The sequence below is a fragment of the Thamnophis sirtalis genome, unplaced genomic scaffold (assembly GCF_051295495.1).
Source record: "Thamnophis sirtalis isolate CommonGarterSnake01/CBP01778 unplaced genomic scaffold, rThaSir2_p1.2 scaffold_3, whole genome shotgun sequence".
NCBI lineage: Eukaryota > Metazoa > Chordata > Lepidosauria > Squamata > Natricidae > Thamnophis > Thamnophis sirtalis.
The window spans coordinates 116,672,942-116,691,739 of NW_028261383.1; the positions used below are offsets into that span (position 1 = coordinate 116,672,942).

An 18,798-nucleotide genomic window follows, 5' to 3' on the forward strand; every position below is an offset into this window, starting at 1 on the left:
TATTTTCTGTGAACAAAACCTCTACTATACAAAAATAACTGAATTCCCATTTTTTCTACTTACTGAAAATTGCATCTTACTACAGAAATCTGTCCATGACTGGCCTAAAGACCAGTGGTGGGTTTCAAAAATGTTCGCTACTGATTTGGTGGGTGTGGCTAGGTGGCCATTACAGCTGCAGCGGGGATGGGGGCAGCCTGGCAAGCTGGGTGCCTATAAATGGCACGGAGGTGTGGCCAAATTGTGGGAGCAGGTGCAACACATGGGATGCTCCCCACAGTTCCTCAGCTCGTCTGAGCTGCAGCTGAGCCTGCTGGCTTGAGCCAGGGGACAGAGACACCGCAGGGCATGGCTGGGAACATGCAAACCTCGCCCTCCCCGAGCGCCAGACTCCACCATTGCAATGGCCCTGCCTGCGTTGCCACTAGGTGGTTCCTGAGCTAGGAGGCAGCAGCCTGCTCCCATAAGGTGACCAGATTTTCAGATTGGAAAAGAGGGACGCCCTTGACCGGGGGGGGGGCTTGATTAAAAAAAATTTTTTTTGTCAAAAGGTCACCCCAGGACACTGAAACCAGTATAAATACGAATCTGTTGCCAAACAAAATTTTGATCACGTGACCATGAGGATGCTGCAACGGTCGCTAAGTGTGAAAAATGGTCGCAACGGTCGCTAAGTGTGAAAAATGGTCATCAGTCACTTTTTTCAATGCCATTGTAACTTTGGTCACTATACCACCTTTCTTGCCACAGTTCTTAAGTGAATAACTGCTGTGTAACTTGCATGTGTGAGGATGACATACAGAACTTCTTGTAGCTTTGCAAACTATTCTAACTGCTGAATCATACCCAAAAATTAGGTAATAGCAATACATTTTGATCCTATGTCCAGCAGGTTCTGATTGAGTAAAAAATACACACTCTTTCAAAACTACAATAAACACATCAATCTATAAATAAGATGTGAAACCATGTGGAGACAATATGTGTTTGTTAGCATATCAATCCCCTCCTCCTTAAATTAATACATCGATGTGGAATATAGTATGGTATAGATGTCACAAATCATGGTGGGGAAACTTTTTCTTATGGAATGCCACTGAAAAACAGGAAAGACAATAACAAAAGATATATGATATAATGGATATGAGGCGATCCATGTAAGTGGATGAGTTTGCAACATTTGTATCTTTCTATAATTAATTACCCGTAAATACATTTTTAATTTAACACTGATTTAATTTCACTGGTTCTGGATTGATATAATTCCAAGCAACATGCTTCTTGGCTTAAACCAAATGATAACTGCAATTGTGTTTAACAAAGCTTGGAGAACAGCTGATATAATTTTCTTTTCAAGAAGCAAGTTACTGTCTTTTCCCTTATTACGTAAAGATATGAGGTGGTTTGATTGGAATATTAAACTATGGAGGTGGTCTTTTTTGTACTATATTTCATCTTTTTGTACTATATTCTCCTTGTCCATGGCTATTATGATTAATACCATCACTACCATTTGTGCCGAGTATCTGAACAATATTTTCAAAATTAAATCACCCTGTGTTTCAGCAGTTTAGAAAAGGAGGAAGAAAAACTTGAAGCAGGGCCCAAAGAGTACTACCTCAATTTGAGGAATACATTTTCCAGGAAAGAAGTCTATGTGCCAAATATTGCAAATTAAAAAAGGTCATGTGACCATCTTCAATGAAGTACTGAGTATGTATACTTTATTTTCATAATTACTTCTTTTTCAATCATAGGAGTGAGGGCTATGATAATCTCCCATTCCCAAAACAAGGTTTATAATGGCAAAGAAAAGAGCAAATGCCTCTTTTATATAATACCGTTTCCAGGAGAAATCAATCAAACAACTAAGCAACAAATTTTAACAAGTAAAAGTTTACTTGCCAAATAAGATATGTTCCAAGTGGATTGCCAATATCAACTGTTTCTAGCAGCAAGTTTTGTTTTCCAATGCAGGATGGCCAGTTCTGTCCCTTCCATTGTTTGGGAAAAGATTGCTTACTACCTACATTCAGATGTATTCTAAAATTATACCACAGCAAGTTAAAATGCCCATAAAATGACTGCAAGCTTTAAAGAATGTCTTGCTGTGTAGAATATCCTGGCATAATCTTAGCTATGGCAATATTTAAATTACATGAGTGTAAAGAGATTACAAGTGGTCCTTAACTTACAATAGTTCATTTAGTGACTGTTCAAAGTTACAATGGCACTGAAAATGACTTATGACTATTTTTCACACTTATGACCTTTGTAGCATCCCCATGATTATGTGATCAAAATTCAGATGCTTGGCAACTGGTTCATAATTATGAGTGTTAGAAGTTGTTGTGGCTTGTATGTCTAATAAATGGCATTTACAATAACTGTAAAGTAGAATATCCAGTTTACTGATCTTATAAATCAACATTAATGTTTTAATGCAAGCGAAAGCCTAGGAATCTGAATCAGAAAGTGATTAAATGCAAAAATCCAAGGCTTTGAAACTTGGAAAGCACATGGCACAGAATGGTACAGAAACAAGCTGCAACTAGTTCACAGAATCACAACTGTGAGTGCATCCTTTAGTTAGAACAGAAGCACATAAAACCACTTGTATATTTTCAGACCAAAAATGAAGATTGATCAGATTTTTTGCATCCTCAGTTCTATCTAATTTTCCTTCAGAAATCAGTACTGTTTTCTACCCTATTGTTACAAGTACATCCCTATTTAAATGAAACTGAAAAAGTTCCAGGACAGCAGAAATAATGTACAAGAAAATGGATTTTATTTATTAAAGGAAACCAGTTTACAATGTGAATCTCAAGTGAGAGCCATTTTAAAAAAAGAGAGTACAGCTGATACCTACAGATATTGAAATGGAGAGCAGCAAATTCCACTAATTTAGAATCATAATTAAAATAATCCATGGAGTACTATGAATTATATGCATATTCTATGTTCCATGTTCTATCTCACACACACACACACACATCCCGCCCTCCCAACTTCCAAGTAGAAAAAGAAATCTTACAGAATTATTCAAAAAATAATTTTAAAGAGAAAACACGTCTTCACCTCATCCGGAGATTCCTTCTCCTCCCCCCCCGCTTCTCACCGCCTCGAGAAACAGAGCAAACATTCCAACCTCTCCCGAAGCAACAAGCGTGTTGGGCAGGAAGGGAAGGCTTCGGGCGGCGACCCCACTGCCATCCGCTCACAGCAATCGAAACTTGGCAATCGAAACCATGAGGTCTCCATTCAAAACACACACACACACACACCACACACACACACAGCCAGCTCCTTGTTAAAGGAAATTCTTTGCATTCTTTGAAAGTATTCAGATGCAGTCAAACTGGATCCAATTTAAAAGTAAGAAGAAACTTCCCACAGCGACAACAATTAACCAGAGCAACAGCTTTTCTTCGGAAGTTGTGAGTGCTCCGATACTGGAAGTTTTAAAGAATAAACTGAACAGCCATTGATCAAAAATGGTATAAGCGTTTCCTGCCTGAGCAGGGAGCGGAGGATTGGAGTAGAAGACTTCCAAGGACAAGACCCCTTCCAGCTCTGGTTATTCTATGTATGTTCCATGTTCTATCTCTCTCTCACACACACACACACATCCCGCCCTCCCAACTTCCAAGTAGAAAAAGAAATCTTACAGAATTATTCAAAAAATAATTTTAAAGAGAAAACACATCTTCACCTCATCCGGAGATTCCTCCCCCCCCCCCGCTTCTCACCGCCTCAAGAAAGAGAGCAAACCAAGCAGCCGGGAAATAGATCACTCAGCTGATTCGTCAGTCGCCCCGTGCTCATCAAAACAAGCGTGTTGGGCAGGAAGGGAAGGCTTCTGGCGGCTCCCGGGCGGCGACCCCACTGCCATCCACTCGCGCCTCTTCTTTGGATGCCCAAAGCCTTCCAGCCCACTCAGGGCGAGTCAGCTGCGGTGCAGCCGGTGGTGGGCAGGAAGGTTTTCGGGCAGCTCCTGGGCGGCAGGTGTCTGGGTGGGAAGAGCCGGAGGGGGTGGCGGTGGCATTTTCGCTGCAGAGCAGAGGCGCACGATCACGAACGGACTCCGCGGCAGGAGGAGAGGGTGGGGGGCAGCGGCAGCCGCCCGCAGAGAACCTCCATGCAGTTCAGGGGCTTCTGCCGGGTGGCGGGAGCCCCGGAAGTGAGAGGAACTTCTCTGTGGGTGGCTGCAGCTGCCCCCACCCTCTCGGAGGCGGCGATCCCAAACACGAACGAACTCCGCGGAAGGGTGGGGGGGCAGCGGCAGCCGCCCGGCCTTCCACGCGGTTCAGGGGCTTCTGCCGGGCAGCGGGAGCCCTGGAAGCGAGAGGAACTTCTCTGTGGGTGGCTGCAGCTGCCCCCACCCTCTCGGAGGCGGCGATCCCAAACACGAACGAACTCCACGGAAGGGTGGGGGGGCAGCGGCAGCCGCCCGGCCTTCCACGCGGTTCAGGGGCTTCTGCCGGGCAGCGGGAGCCCCGGAAGCGAGAGGAACTTCTCTGCGGGCGGCTGCCGCTGCCCCCACCCTCTCCTCCTGCTGTGGCGAGCGGAAAATTCTCTGATTATTAGATAGAATAGATTAGATTACTCACCAGTGAGTAAGCGCAGCTGCAACCCCAAAAGATGAAAGGAAATGGAGACTCGCGCAGGCGTGCTCAGCTAAGCGGAGTCCAGCCAATCAGTGAGCTGGTTGGGATGGAAAATTTTCAGCACGTGGCGTGCTGAAAATTTCCCATCCCAGCCAGCTCACTGATTGGCTGGAGTCCAGGCCAATCCAATCAGTGAGCGGCAGGCTGGGCTGGCTTAAATTTGTAGGTAGGTAGGATAGAGAACAGAACGATGAGCCAGCCCAGCAAGCTAGCAGCTGATGGGCGGGAGCTGCAAGCGCCAAAAAAAGCGTGCTTTTTAAAAAAGCGTGCGGGACGCGGGAAAATGCATTAAAAAGCGGGGGTGTCCCGCCAAAAGCGGGACGTTTGGTCACCTTACGCTCCCACTACCCTCCAGATTGCCAAGAGAGTGGCTCTCCAGCTGCAATGGCGGTAGCTTTGTCCTGATGGGGAGGGGGCCACCCAGCCCGGCAATCTTCATAGTTACATGGCTGCGAAGCTTCCTGGGCTGCCCTGTCCCCATCACCACCGTGGCTTCAGGAGATGGTTTAGCAACCCAGGCCTAATTTCCACTACTGGTTTGCCTGAAGTGGTATGAACCGGTAAGAACCCACCTCTGATCCCTATCCATTTCACATTTATAGTAAGGTGTGACATGATTTTCACAACCTCATTCATTCTTCTCCTAATATGAGAGCACTCAAGAATGACTAGATGAAAACTGCAGTTGATCTACTTAGTAATTCAAGCACGAAGGCTTCTTTACTGTAAAAGTGGGGTGGGGGGAAATTGTAATGTATAACTTTTTCCCATTTTGCAAAATTTGAGAACTGATTTCACATGATCTGTTTCCTGTGTCCTTGGTTTCAGGTCTGACCACCACTGATGAAACGAAATGGAAGGAGCTGCGGCGGTTCACACTGTCCACCTTGCGAGATTTTGGGATGGGGAAGAAAAGAATGTCTGAGAGGGTGCAGGAGGAAGCCCTTTGTCTGGTGGATGAAATGGCTACCACAAAAGGTTTAAAAAAAAGAATCTGGAAAGGATTTGTTGTATTATATGAACTTGCAAAAAAACTGGATTCTACACTAAATCTCAAATCCTCTGCACTTAATTGCACAAAATAAAGAAAAAGATCAGGAATCCTAGGAGGTCACTTAATGGAGCAATTATGGCTTTATAAAATTGCAACTTTGCCAAAAACTAGTGAAATGTTAGGCTGGATGCAGTAACACACATCAAGCACATTCAGAAACCAGCAAAAAACTTTATGGATAAAGGAGACAGGGAAACTAAGGAAGTTAAGGAACACAGACATAAGAATAGGCTCCATGAAGGACAGAGATCCATAAGGCAACATGGATATGATTAAAGGGCCACAAATAGAATATATTCAGGGAGTTGAATCAGCTTTGAAAGCCATTCTTGTGGCTACATCTTTTCTGGAAGGAGATAAAAAATAAATAGGAAAAAGGTGTATTGGATTAATTAAAAAGAAATTGGGTAGGTTAGCAGGAGAGAAGGATGGAGATAACAGAGTGCTTGGTTACAACTGGAAAAAGTAGCAAAATGTTTCTTTAAAAAATCACTTAAACATAATGCCATATTAAACAGCAGGAAAAATCACCAGTCAACAAAAGGAGAAGATAGATAATTTACAGGGAGAAATGAAGCCATGGATAATGATTTGCGTGTATGGGGAATTTGCATGAGGGTGGAGAACTGCAAGGCTCTGTGGATCTGAATTAAGCAGTCATAAATAGTATTCCCTTAGTGACTTTGGCGCCTTTGAATATAATGTTTAATGGACAAACCTCTGAAATGGGGAGGGAGAAATAATGGAATGACTTATAAATGATATTATTTAAAGAAACATAAAAAGAAAAGAGGAAAAGAAAGAGTTTAGAAGGAGGAAGGAGGGAGAGACAGGAGAGCTTAGAGGCAAAACCTTTGAAGATATGAAGAAGGGAAGGGACAAGGTGGGAAATACAACAGAAAAAGTCAGAGGAAGGAGTGAGAAAACACTTCTTGACTGAAGGAGACAGCAATAAGTTTGTGAAGAAACTGTAGCCGTAACAAGGTCAATCTTTAATATATATTTGGTCAATTTCAAAGTGGAAGATGGAAACACTATGTTGTATCTTGATTAAAATGGTTATAGGATTTTAATATTGTGTTTATATTCCATTCTTAGAAAAGAGGGAAAGAATTAAAATTCCAATTTCTCTGGCCTCAAACACTTTTTATTGCAGTTTTGAGATGAGATTTGAGAAAGGGAAGATCCACATTCATTGATCCCACTCATAAACATTTGTGGTCTTTCTTTTCTTTTCTTATTTTTTCAGGGCAGCCATTCGACCCAAGGAGAGTTATTACAAGTGCTGTTTCTAATGTGATATGTGCTATTGTTTTTGGCAATCGATTTGATTACAAAGATAAAACCTTCATAGAGAACCAGAATATTGTGGAGACTCATTTAAGATACTCTATTAGTATCTTAGGACTGGTATGTTAATCTACTTGATCCTCTTCTTGTCATGAACCCCTATTTTAACTAGCAGGTGTGTTTGTGAGTATAAATATCCAAGTCAGAAATCTAAACTTTCGGAGACCAAACCCCCACTGTAGGGAGGAGGAGCCGAGCAGGTGGTTCCGCCCCAGGCGACTTATGGACCCTTTGGGGTTCCAGACGGAGCTTGGGGTTATTCCGGATACTCTCGCCCGCAGTCCGGCGGAGACTCTGGTTGCTGCCTGGAACTTGGCAGCGATGAAGTCTCTTAAGCGGATTGCGCCTTTACGGCCGCTCCGAGGCAGTGGATCCCGGAGGGCTCCTTGGTTTACTGAGGAACTCCGGGAGAGGAAGCGCCAAAGGAGACGCCTAGAGCACTTATGGAGGTCCAGTAAATCCGAATCGAACTGAGCACGTTTAACAACCTGCACCAGAGAGTACATTCGAGCAATTAGGACGGCTAAGAGAACACATATTGCCTCTCTGGTTGCGTCTGCTGAGTCGCGCCCAGCCGCCCTGTTTAGGATAACCCGTTCCCTCCTAAATAGGAGGGATACGGGCGATCCGCTGCAGGGCAGGGCTGAGGATTACGTCCAATACCTCGCAGTCAAGGTTGCTCGGTTCCGGGCGGACCTGGACTCCAATTCTGCAGAACCAGCCGAGGCACTAAGGGATGATCTGGTAAGCCATCGCTGGGTTGAGTTTCAAGCTGTTACCCCTGAGGATGTGGATAAGGCGATGAGAGCTGTAGGAGCCTCCACATGTGTGCTGGACCGGTGTCCCTCCTGGCTGGTTGTAAACAGCAGAGAGGTGACACGAGGCTGGATCCAGGTGGTTGTTACCGCCTCTCTACGGGAGGGGGTCTTTCCCCCCACTTTAAAGGTGGCGGTGGTGAGACCCCTCCTGAAGAAACCATCCTTGGATCCAGCTGTTTTAAATAACTATCGTCCGGTCTCCAACCTCCCCTTTGTGGGGAAGGTTGTTGAGAAGGTGGTGGCCTTTCAGCTCCAGCAGTCCTTGGAGGAAGCCAGTTATCTCGATCCGTTCCAGTCAGGCTTCAGACCTGGCTGCAGCACAGAAACCGCTTTGGTCGCGTTGACCGATGATCTCTGGAGAGCCCGGGATGGAGGCCACGCCTCCATTCTGGTGCTCCTTGACCTCTCGGCAGCTTTCGATACCATCAACCATGGTATCCTTCTGCGATGACTGCGGGAGGTGGGGGTGGGAGGCACTGTTTTACAGTGGTTCTCCTCTTACCTCTCGGACAGGTCGCAGTCGGTGTTAGTTGGGGGGCAGAGATCGACCCCTAGGCCCCTAACGTATGGGGTGCCGCAGGGTTCGGTCCTGTCCCCCCTTCTTTTCAACATCTACATGAAACCGCTGGGTGAGATCATTCGACGGCACGGGATAAAATACCACCAGTATGCGGACGATACTCAGTTGTATCTGTCTGCCCCTTCCCAACTCAACGAAGCGATGGATGTGATGAGCCAGGGTCTTGAGGCTGTTAAAGACTGGATGGGGGTCAACAGACTTGTGCTCAATCCAGAAAAGACTGAGTGGCTGCTGTGTTTCCCTCCCACGAATTGGCCAAGTGTTCCATCTCTCAGGCTTGGGGGTCAAATTGTATGCCCCTCAGACAGGGTTCGCAACTTGGGAGTCCACCTGGACCCACAGCTGACCTTTGAATATCATTTGTCAGCTGTGACCAGGGGGGCATTTGCCCAGGTTCGCCTGGTGCACCAGTTGCGTCCCTATCTGAACCGGGAGGCCCTCACAACAGTCACTCGTGCCCTTGTGACATCTAGGCTGGAATACTGCAATGTGCTCTACATGGGGCTGCCCTTCAAGAGCATTCGGCGACTTCAGCTAGTCCAGAATGCGGCCGCGCGAGCGATCGTGGGTGCACCTCGCTTCACCCACGTAACACCTATCCTCCGTGAGCTGCACTGGCTGCCTGTTGATCTCCGAGTGCGCTTCAAGGTGCTACTTATCACCTACAAAGCCCTTCATGGTATTGGACCTGGGTACTTGAGAGACCGCCTACTGCCGATTACCTCCACTAGACTGATACGATCGCATAGATTAGGCCTCCTCCGAATTCCATCATCCAGCCAGTGTAGACTGGCAACTACCCGGAGGAGAGCCTTCTCGGTGGCTACTCCGACCCTCTGGAACGAACTCCCCGTGGAGATTCGGACCCTCACCACCCTCCAATCCTTCCATGCCGCTTTAAAGATCTGGCTGTCCTGGCTGGCCTGGGGTTAAGATTCTAACCCCACTTGAATTGTGTGACTGTTGTGTTTTCTTTTTAATATGTTGTATTGTCTTCATGTTGGAACATTGTTTGTCCTCCCCCCCCCTTTTTTTAAACTGTGAGCCGCCCTGAGTCCCCCCAGGGAAAAGGGCGGCATACAAATAAAGGGAAATAAATGAAATAAAATAAATAAATAATAAACATTAGATCTGATGAGCTAATAAGCGGGGGAAGGCAAATCTAGATATCCAAGTATAAATTGGTTCTCAGAAAAATCTCTTCTGGTTGGTCTTATTTCCTAGGGAACCATTTCCTTCTCCCATAACTCCTTTTGGCCATGTCAGATTCTGGAAAAATGTAACATGGAATTGTTAGACAATTCTTTATGCACACAGCCAGTTTCTGTCTTTGCCTCTTGGAGGACTTTGGTCATTTTCAGCATTTGTAGAAGAAATGGGTGAGGCTAGGGGAGCAGTGGGAGAATCCCTTGACAAAGTATCTCCTACCAGGAACTCAGCCCAGGTGAGGAGAGATCTGAGGGAAGGCCTTTCAAAGACTCTCCTCTTTAATTAATCTATTATAAATATTAATTCCCATTATAGTTTCCAAGACATTGCATTTATCTGAGAATAGAATTAAAGATAGCATACTAAAATCCTTGTGGTTCTTCTTTTCTTGGCTTTGGGGCCATCTGAGAATTGACAATTAGCAATATCAAAGTAAAGGCTACTCTCTGAATATTTGGGGCATTAATCCTCCACCATAATGGTCTAATAAGCTATAGTATTACATGTGAACTCTATTACAGGTATACAATACATTTCCAAAAACAGTGACATTCTTTCCTGGGCCACACCAAAGCATTTTTGCTAACATTGAAAAGCTCTGTGATTATGTCCGTGAGAATGTGGATTTGCACAAAAAGACCTTGGATCCCCAAAATCTGCGTGACTATATTGATTGCTTTCTTCTTAGAGTGGAGAAGGTATGTATAGATGCCATATCTGAATAATTGTTTAAATGCATCTAAGATGGAACTAATTTATCCTATATGATGAAGTGTGGAAATATTTATTCTCCCCTCCACTTTTTTATTTACTTTTGGACAATCCCTTCATTGCCATTTGTTGGCACATATTACTACTCCAGGTATAACTGTTGCTAAAGGTATCCATTCAATTCTGAAAGTTAGGTCAAACAATAGAAATGAACTCTGTTAACTTTAAGAGAGCAGAATTTTCCTTAAAAAAATGTAGAGCCATATTAGCAGAATTGAGCTTAGCTCCTCCTTGCTAAACTAACTTTAAACAATTTATATCAGTCCTGATCTTGATCATAAGCTATCTGGAATTTCTTAGTCCTGTATTTATTTTGAATATAATCAATCCATTTTCCCCATCTCGTTTATCCATATTTATTTTGTATATAATCAATCCATTTTGCCCAGTCTCATTTATATCTCTCGTTTAAGTGGTGCTTAAGATATGCAGGTATTTTAGCCATCTCGGCTAAGTTTGTGACTTTCAGTGTCCATTCTTGAATTACAGGCAAGTCTTCCTTCTTCCAGTATTGCACCACCGACAATCTAACTACAGTTATTAAGTGCAAAGTCAAATTAAGCTCTACAGCTGTACATTCAGTAATTATACCTTACAAAAATAACTGAGGAGTAAACTTTATCCCCCCCCCTTTTTTTTAAAAAACCATTTTTTATAATCCTAATTTCATCTTCCAGTTCTATTCACTCTCCCCCTTCTTTACGCCTATGTAATCTATTTAGATTTATCAAAGCTCCACTTATATACGCTTTACTTGCATCCCATACAATTTCCATAGATGTATCCTTATTCATATTAAAAACAAAGTATTCTGCTAACAATTTTTTACATTCATTAGTATATTTCTCATGTCTAAATAAATTTGCATTCAATCTCCAAGACCTTCTTGCTTGCATCACCCCTTCCAACTCCATCCAAACTGGATTATGATTTGATAAAACTCTGGCACATATCTTTATCTTCTTCACCCTAGAAGACAAATCATTGGTAATTAGTTGATTGTTGTTTTTTTAATTGTTGATCCATTTGTCTGGTAATCACATGGTTTTGTCTTTGTTCCTTGGCTCCTTGTACTTCTGAGGGAGAAGGGTGATCCATTCTTATTGATAGTTGTGTAGTTTGCTGTCTATCTTGTCCTTCTTGATCTCTTTCTCTAGGTCTAGGTGGGGCAGGATGTCCGGCCTTCAAGATATTATGGTAAAAATCTCGAGCTTTCCATACTGATTTAAGACAGTATCTTAAGGTAGTATCTTTGAGGTGGTATCTCTTTCAGAACAGTCACTTCCTGACCCCCAGTTTGAAGCTTGGTTCTATAGGACTCTTGCAATATCATATTCCTCATGTCTCTTGTAGTAAAGTATAACACAACGTCCCGTGGGAGCTGCTTCTGTTTCGCCAGCCAGGAATTAGCATGATAAACTTTATCAATTTGCCAATCAAAATTCCCCCCTGGCCTTCCCAACAGACTATCGAAAGCTTCTAAAAGAATCTGTTTCAAGTTCTCCTGATTGTTTTCACGCAAACCTCTTATTCTTAGTGCAAACTCCATTTGTCGATACTGTAACATAATAATTTCTTTTTCAGCATTTCCAACTTTTTGTTGCACCACATCGACTTTTGATACCAAATTAGTATTAGCATTATTAAGATCTTCTAACCTGTCTTCAATTTCCGAAACATATTCTGTTAACAAATTAACAACCCCCAACATATCATCCCTGATCTTCTGAACCCGAGTCTCAAGTTTATCAGACAGTTCTTTATGCGCAACGAATATCTCCTCCTTAAGTTTTGTTTCCATCATAGCTACATGATTTTTAAATGCTTCAGCCAATTCCTTCTGAAAAAATTGTTTAGTTGGTGGCTCCCCTGTGGAGGGAGGAAGTAAAGACTGTGGTTTCGTGCCAGGGGCAGGCAAAATTTTGAAGCCGGGGGGTGGGGGAGCTTTTGAATAGGGTTTTGCTTAGAAGCCATTCCGAGTTTTAACCTTCTTCAACCAATTAATAAGTCCATGCTGGTCAATTGTGCAGCTGTTACTGATTAATTTAATATTAAATCACTCCCTCCCTTTGAGGTTTTAAACTCTGTAGAAATTCAAAGCTCAAACAGTGTTGCAAAGCTGCTCGGCGCCATTTTGAATATCTCTTTAGCAAGTAAGATATCAGAAGGAATTCTTGTAAACACAAAAAAATGAAGCTAAAGATTAATACAAACAATTAAAAGTCCACATGTACAGGGTCCGCTTGTGTTGGACTCAATAATCAAGTTTTGTTCTGAGGATTTGAGTGTTGCTTTGTGCTGCTAATGCAGCAGGAATTCCTGGCACGGAGACAATTCTGCTGTCAGCTGGCCTCCCCCCCCCTCCCAGAGACAATCTGCGAGAATTGGTTGGCATGTTGCCCGGCACCTAGCTCACCTTATCTCCTTGGCCTGAAGAATAAGGTAAACAAGCTGTCAGATGGCTGATGGATGGCTCATCTGACAGTTAAACGTGACCAGGATTCTGGAGCCGAAACAATCAGCTCCCATCAGCAAGCAACCTCAAACCGGAAGCCTAGTATTTCTACAATTTTGAGTTCCAGATTGTTTCTGTCACACCACTAGCTGGCTAGTTGTTCAACATACCCAATGAGACCAATCACTGTTGTATTATCTGCAAACCTCCGTAGTTTAATGGATGGATCATTTGAGATGCAGACATTGGTATAGAGAAGTGGAGAGAGAGCACACAGCCCTGGGGGACTCCTGTGCTAAGTATACAGGTATGTGATGTGATTTTGCCTAACTTCACCTGCTGCTTCCTATCTGTTAGGAAGCTTGTGATTCACTTACAAGTGTGTTCAGGTACTGCTAGCTGATTTAGTTTAGTTAGAAGAATGTCCGGTATGATGGTATTGAATGTTGAACTAAAGTCTATAAAGAGGATCCTTGTGTAGGTCTTTGGAGATTCAACATATTGTAGGATGAAATGTAGAGCCATATTGACAGCGTCATCTGTCAATCTGTATGCAAATTGCAGGGGGTCTAACAGCAAATCCGTGATGGTTTTCAAGTGGGACATCAATAGCCTTTCAAAGGTTTTCATAACTACAGATGTTAGAGCAACTGGTCTGTAGTCATTCAGTTCCTTGATGGAAGGCTTCTTCGGCACTGGAATGATAGTGGAGCATTTGAAGCAAGAAGAAACAAGGCACATCTCTAGTAATTTATTGAAGATTTGGTTGAAGATGGGGGCCAATTGTTCAGCACAGACTTTTAAGCAAGAGGGAGTTATCTTGTCTGGGCCTGGTGCTTTTTCTGGCTTCTGTCTGTGAAATAAATCTTGCACTTCCTTTTCTGTGATCACCAGGGCTTGTGAACCCAATGGGATGGGGTCAGTTGTAAGAGGTTTGGGTGTTGTTGCTGTGATGGGGTTGTGGAAATAGGTGACTGTAGTTTCCTTTCAAATCTGCAGTAAAATACGTTCAGGTCATCTGCCAGTTGTTGATTTTCTTCAGCCTTGGAAGGAGGTTTGCCGCAACCGGTGATATTTTTAAGTTTTCCACATGTTTGCTGGTTCATTTGTTGAGAACTGATTCCTTAGCTTTTCAAAGTCGCTTTTTTTTTACTTCTTTGATCTCCCTTGTTAATATGTTTCTGGCCTGATTTACAGCATTCTATTACTTTTTCTGTAGGTTTCTTCTTTGGAACGATGACGTAGCTGCTTAAGTTTAGCTGTGAATCAACGTTTATTATTACTGTATATTTGCAAGTTCCTTGTTGGTACTCATAGGTCTTCACAGAAACAAACATATAATATTACAGCATCTAGGTCCACAGTGGTATCTTCAAAAATATTCCAAACAGTGGAGTTGAAGCACACCTGTAGCTTTACCTCCTTTCAATTCCAAGTAGAATTTTTTTTATTCTTCTGTTTCTCTTTCCATTTTCTTTTTAGGAACAGAACTCAACTGAGGGTGTCTACACTCTTGAAGATCTTGTGTTTCTTGTGTTTGGACTCTTTATAGCTGGGACCATAACCACAAGCCAAGCTTTGCTTTGCAGCCTTCTAGCAATAGCTAAATTGCCACATCTTCAAGGTATAAAAATACCCACAAATGTATAATATTGTGTTGGTACTCCTAGGGTTGCCACTATTAATGCTAAGAAAGAAATGATGGTGTGTAAAGAAAACATATTTTTAAAGAAAAAAGAAAGTAAAGATGGAGTTGAGTAAAGTAAACTCATTGCAGCTGGATTTCTGCATTTTTCCTAGGAATATTTAGGCAGTGTTTTCCACTGTCTTCTTATAGATTTTTTCAAAGATTTCCCAATCTAGCTAACATCCCCTTGAAATAAATGGGTTTCCCATCAAATCTTGAGATTTTATGAAAACAATTCTAGTCAATTGGTATTGATTAGATCAAAAAGAGGCAAGAGTGATTGAATGTCTATGGAGATTCTAAGTCATCCAGGACATGGTTGTCCCAAAGGTGCTTTTTCAGGAGGCAACTGGACTTTCTTGTTTTTTCGTTCAAGACTCATCCAAGAAGCTTCTTCAGCTCTGACTGGATGGTGGGGAATGGAAGGATTTATATTCCTTGCAGACAGCTGGTCATTTGCATTCTTTTAGAGAATCATTGAGGCCACTTGGAGATTTATCTGTGTGTTCTCAGGGTCACCTGACTAGTGCAAATGGTTCCTGTAATCTGCAATTTTTCTGGATATCCATTCATCCAGAAAAAATGCAGACTACAGGAACCATTTGCACTATTTAGGTGACCCTGAGGACACAGACAATCTCCAAGTAGCTCAATGACTCTCTAAAAGGATGCAAATAACTAGCTGTCTGCAAGGAACATAAATTCTTCCATTACCCACCATTCAGTCAGAGCTGAAGAAGCTACTTGGATGAGAAGAAAAATGTCTTCACAGAAAAAGCAAGACAGTCCAATTGCCTCCTGAAAAAAGCATCTTTGGGACAAGTGAGTGAATGCTGTAACAAAAATTTTCCGTCCATACAGCAGCAGTGGGATTCACTTACCTTCCCTCACAAATGTGAGTGCATGTGCCCCATGTGCGCATACGCACTGCACATGTGCAATTTTTGCATATTACATTGGGGTGGGTGGGCAGAGCCTCCTGTTCCTGCCGCTACCGGTTCCCCCAAACCGGAGAGAACTGGCTGAATACCACTTCTGCCATACTGCCATAGACCATTCAACCAATTGCAATAATTTAATACTTACTGTATGAAATCTTAGTATGCATGACTGAAATTAGTATAGGTTTTCTTGAGGATCATTTTTGCAATAATATAAATGAACATTCCTTTTAATTCAAGGTCATCATCTCCAACATTTTGAAATACACTGTTTCAGACAATGGTAACATTCTTTTCCACAGGAATGTATAATTATGACATAGATGAAAAATAATAAATATTGTTACAGAATATAATTAATGTTAATTCATGATACCACCCAAAATTGCTTGATTAATTATAGATTAAACCACTAGCTTTTTGAAAATGGGCTCATGGTTTTTGTAGGAATGCATGTTTGCTGCTGGTGTAAATGTTAATGTATATATATTAACAGTTTAGGAAATTAATTTAAGAACTGTATCTTTTTTCCTGACTACTATTTATCCTCTTTTTCGGTGAAGACTCTAAACTTCAGAAAACTCACACAGAAATGCTTTATGCTTACTTCCTCTCAAGATATCTAGTAAGGCACAGACTTTCAGGATAAATTGATAAGCACCCACCTTTATCTCCTTTGAAACACTGCCAGAGATCTAATTGCCAATTAGTTTTGCAACATCAAACGTATCACAGAGTCAAACAGGACTTCTCAGAGCTTGAACCGATTATACGACTCACAGTGGTCTTCTGACTCGCTGATGTCAGGCTCCGGAGGCAGCTCGTAACTACCAGATGGTCCTGGCCCCCTTCCCTGCCTCCAATGAGGAGCCCTCATCTGAGCTTTCCTCAGTCTCCAAGACTCGCCCATGTTCCTCTTATACTTCCTCACTGTCCAACTCTGCTGCCAGCTCCGCAGGCTACCAGAGAACCACAACAGAGAGATTCAAATAATATGAATCTCATCTTGCACTAAAAAAGTTTAAATGGTATCTACTGAGAAATGAGGAGGAGGAACCATTGTCCTGGCTAGAATCGTTTCCCCTCAATGTGCTTTGGAACATATATTTCTATTCAAATGACTGCATGTGCTCACATGACAAAATCTGCCAATATCATCTCAATCTATTCTTCTCACAGCTAAAGTGCAACAGGAGATTGATGAAGTTGTTGGTAGAAATCGCACTCCAAGCATGGAAGACCGATTGAAAATGCCTTTCACAAATTCCTTTGTTCATGAGGTTCAGCGATATCAGAAAGGGACCCTTGAAACCTTCCCACGGGCAACAACTTGTGACACAAAGTTCCATGGTTACACTATTCCCAAGGTATGGTGATACAAGTATTTAAGAAGGTTCTCTAGGGGAGAAAGGAAAGAATGACTTAGATCCTTGAGAAGAGAGGCAATTTGAATAAAAGAGCATTTTGAGAAATATGTATTGAAACAAATATATATTCATTCCCTCTTCATTGTTGAAGGTTCAGCAGATGGCTAGTCACTGCCTGTTTTTATTTTAGGCAAGTGGAAAGCAAAGGCACTTTCTTCTCCATATGAAATAGTATCATTTAATGGCATCTGTTTCTTCCTCTCCTTCTAGTGCACGGCTATTGTGCCAGTCTTCACCTCTGTACATTTTGACCCTCTTCATTGGGAGACTCCAGCGAAATTTAATCCCAATCATTTTCTGGACGAAAACGGGCAATTCAAGAAAAAGGATGCTTTCATGCCATTCTCAGCAGGTACAAGCCTCTGGAACAGATTGTATTGCAAATTCCTATTCCTAACTGATCCACCTTAGTCTTTTATCAGATACAGTTGCAGCAAGTACTTCCTAAATAACTTCTGTTTTCTTCATTGCTATTGTAGGGAAGAGGGCCTGTCCAGGGGAGGCCCTGGCTAGGATGGAGCTCTTCCTGTTCTTCAGCGCTCTGCTCCAGAATTTCACCTTCTCTCTGGTTGGGGACACCAAAGATACGGATGTAATGTCTTTGTTTATGGACTTCAGAAATAATCAATATCCCCTTATACGAGCTGTTAAACGTTGAGTGGACACTTGTGATCAATAATTAGGAGAAAGCACCCACATTAATAGATACTCAAATAAAGCATGTGGGATGGTTATTACATTTAAAGGCAATCTTAAAAATGATGTGGAATACAAATGTAATACTTTTTATAGCAAAGGTAGCTATTCTGATCTCTTATCTGATGACATATTTTAGCACAATTAACAATACTTCTGAAATACTTAATAGCTCTCCCCCCCCCAAGTGGTATTCACGAGGCTTTCAATATCTAATCTATACTGTAGATTTAACTATGCAAGGGTCTCAGTTAGAAGTATTATCACAAATTGATGTTGTGGACTAATCTATATTTGAAAGTAACAAGGAAGATCTAGTATTAGTACAATTTGGCTAAATGCAAGATTGAGTCATTTTCTGTTGACAGTTAATGGTTGTTTTAAAGACTGACAGAGTGAATATTGTATCTGATTGAACTATAATATTTACTATATCTAATTTCTGATAAATAACTTTATTATTGTGGATAATAAAGAATTAGAACATATAATTTCAGAAAATCAATGGTTCCAGAAGTACAAAATGCAAAAAATACATTTTAGGATTTCAAAATGGAAGCCATTCCTAAGAAAATTTTGTTTCATTTTTAACTGGATTAAACTCAAAGGGCTCGTATTCTTTTTTTGTCCACTACTGATAAAATATCCTGTCAAAAAGCAAATAAATTGACTCAAGGAGATTCTGCCTACAAAATGGAATTAATCAACAACCCAATTACATGACTCTTAAATAGATATATTATGCAGAATGCCCTCAAGGATATCCTTGTTGTGATTATAATATTTGATGATGGTCAAAACCTGACCAAAATAAAACAAATTCCCTTCAAAAATATTTCCGATTCAATTTGATGCCTTGATCAAATTAATTTTTGATCTTTTTTTATTCTTTTCTGCTAGCTTTTTTTAAATTTTAAATTATTTGAATTAAACCAGGTTGTTCTCAAATCAGAGACCAACTGCCTCAAGTCCATATATTAAATGTTTGAGGGTCTCCAGTTCTTCTCCCAGAAGCCTCAGTTTACTCACTGTACCATCTCACATCTACTTTGGTGTAGGCACTTGTTAAGTGATAACCCCCCCCCCCCGGTCTAAATTCTCTGGGACAGAAGCAGAAGAGGCAGATGAAATGTGCTGTTG

The 18,798-nt window shown here is 42.0% G+C and overlaps 1 protein-coding gene across 1 annotated transcript in view; it reads left to right on the plus strand.

The window, feature by feature from the left end:
- LOC148048118 (cytochrome P450 2C20-like) overlaps positions 1-18,338 on the plus strand; it is a 32,398-nt gene extending 14,060 nt beyond the window's left edge. The window contains exons 3-9 of the mRNA XM_087709797.1: positions 5,499-5,648; positions 6,974-7,134; positions 10,203-10,379; positions 14,390-14,531; positions 16,715-16,902; positions 17,173-17,314; positions 17,442-18,338. Coding sequence (XP_087565923.1) covers positions 5,499-5,648; positions 6,974-7,134; positions 10,203-10,379; positions 14,390-14,531; positions 16,715-16,902; positions 17,173-17,314; positions 17,442-17,620 — 1,139 coding nt within the window. The 3' untranslated portion in view covers positions 17,621-18,338. The remainder of the gene's footprint in view (positions 1-5,498; positions 5,649-6,973; positions 7,135-10,202; positions 10,380-14,389; positions 14,532-16,714; positions 16,903-17,172; positions 17,315-17,441) is intronic.
- Positions 18,339-18,798: the final 460 nt, after the last annotated feature.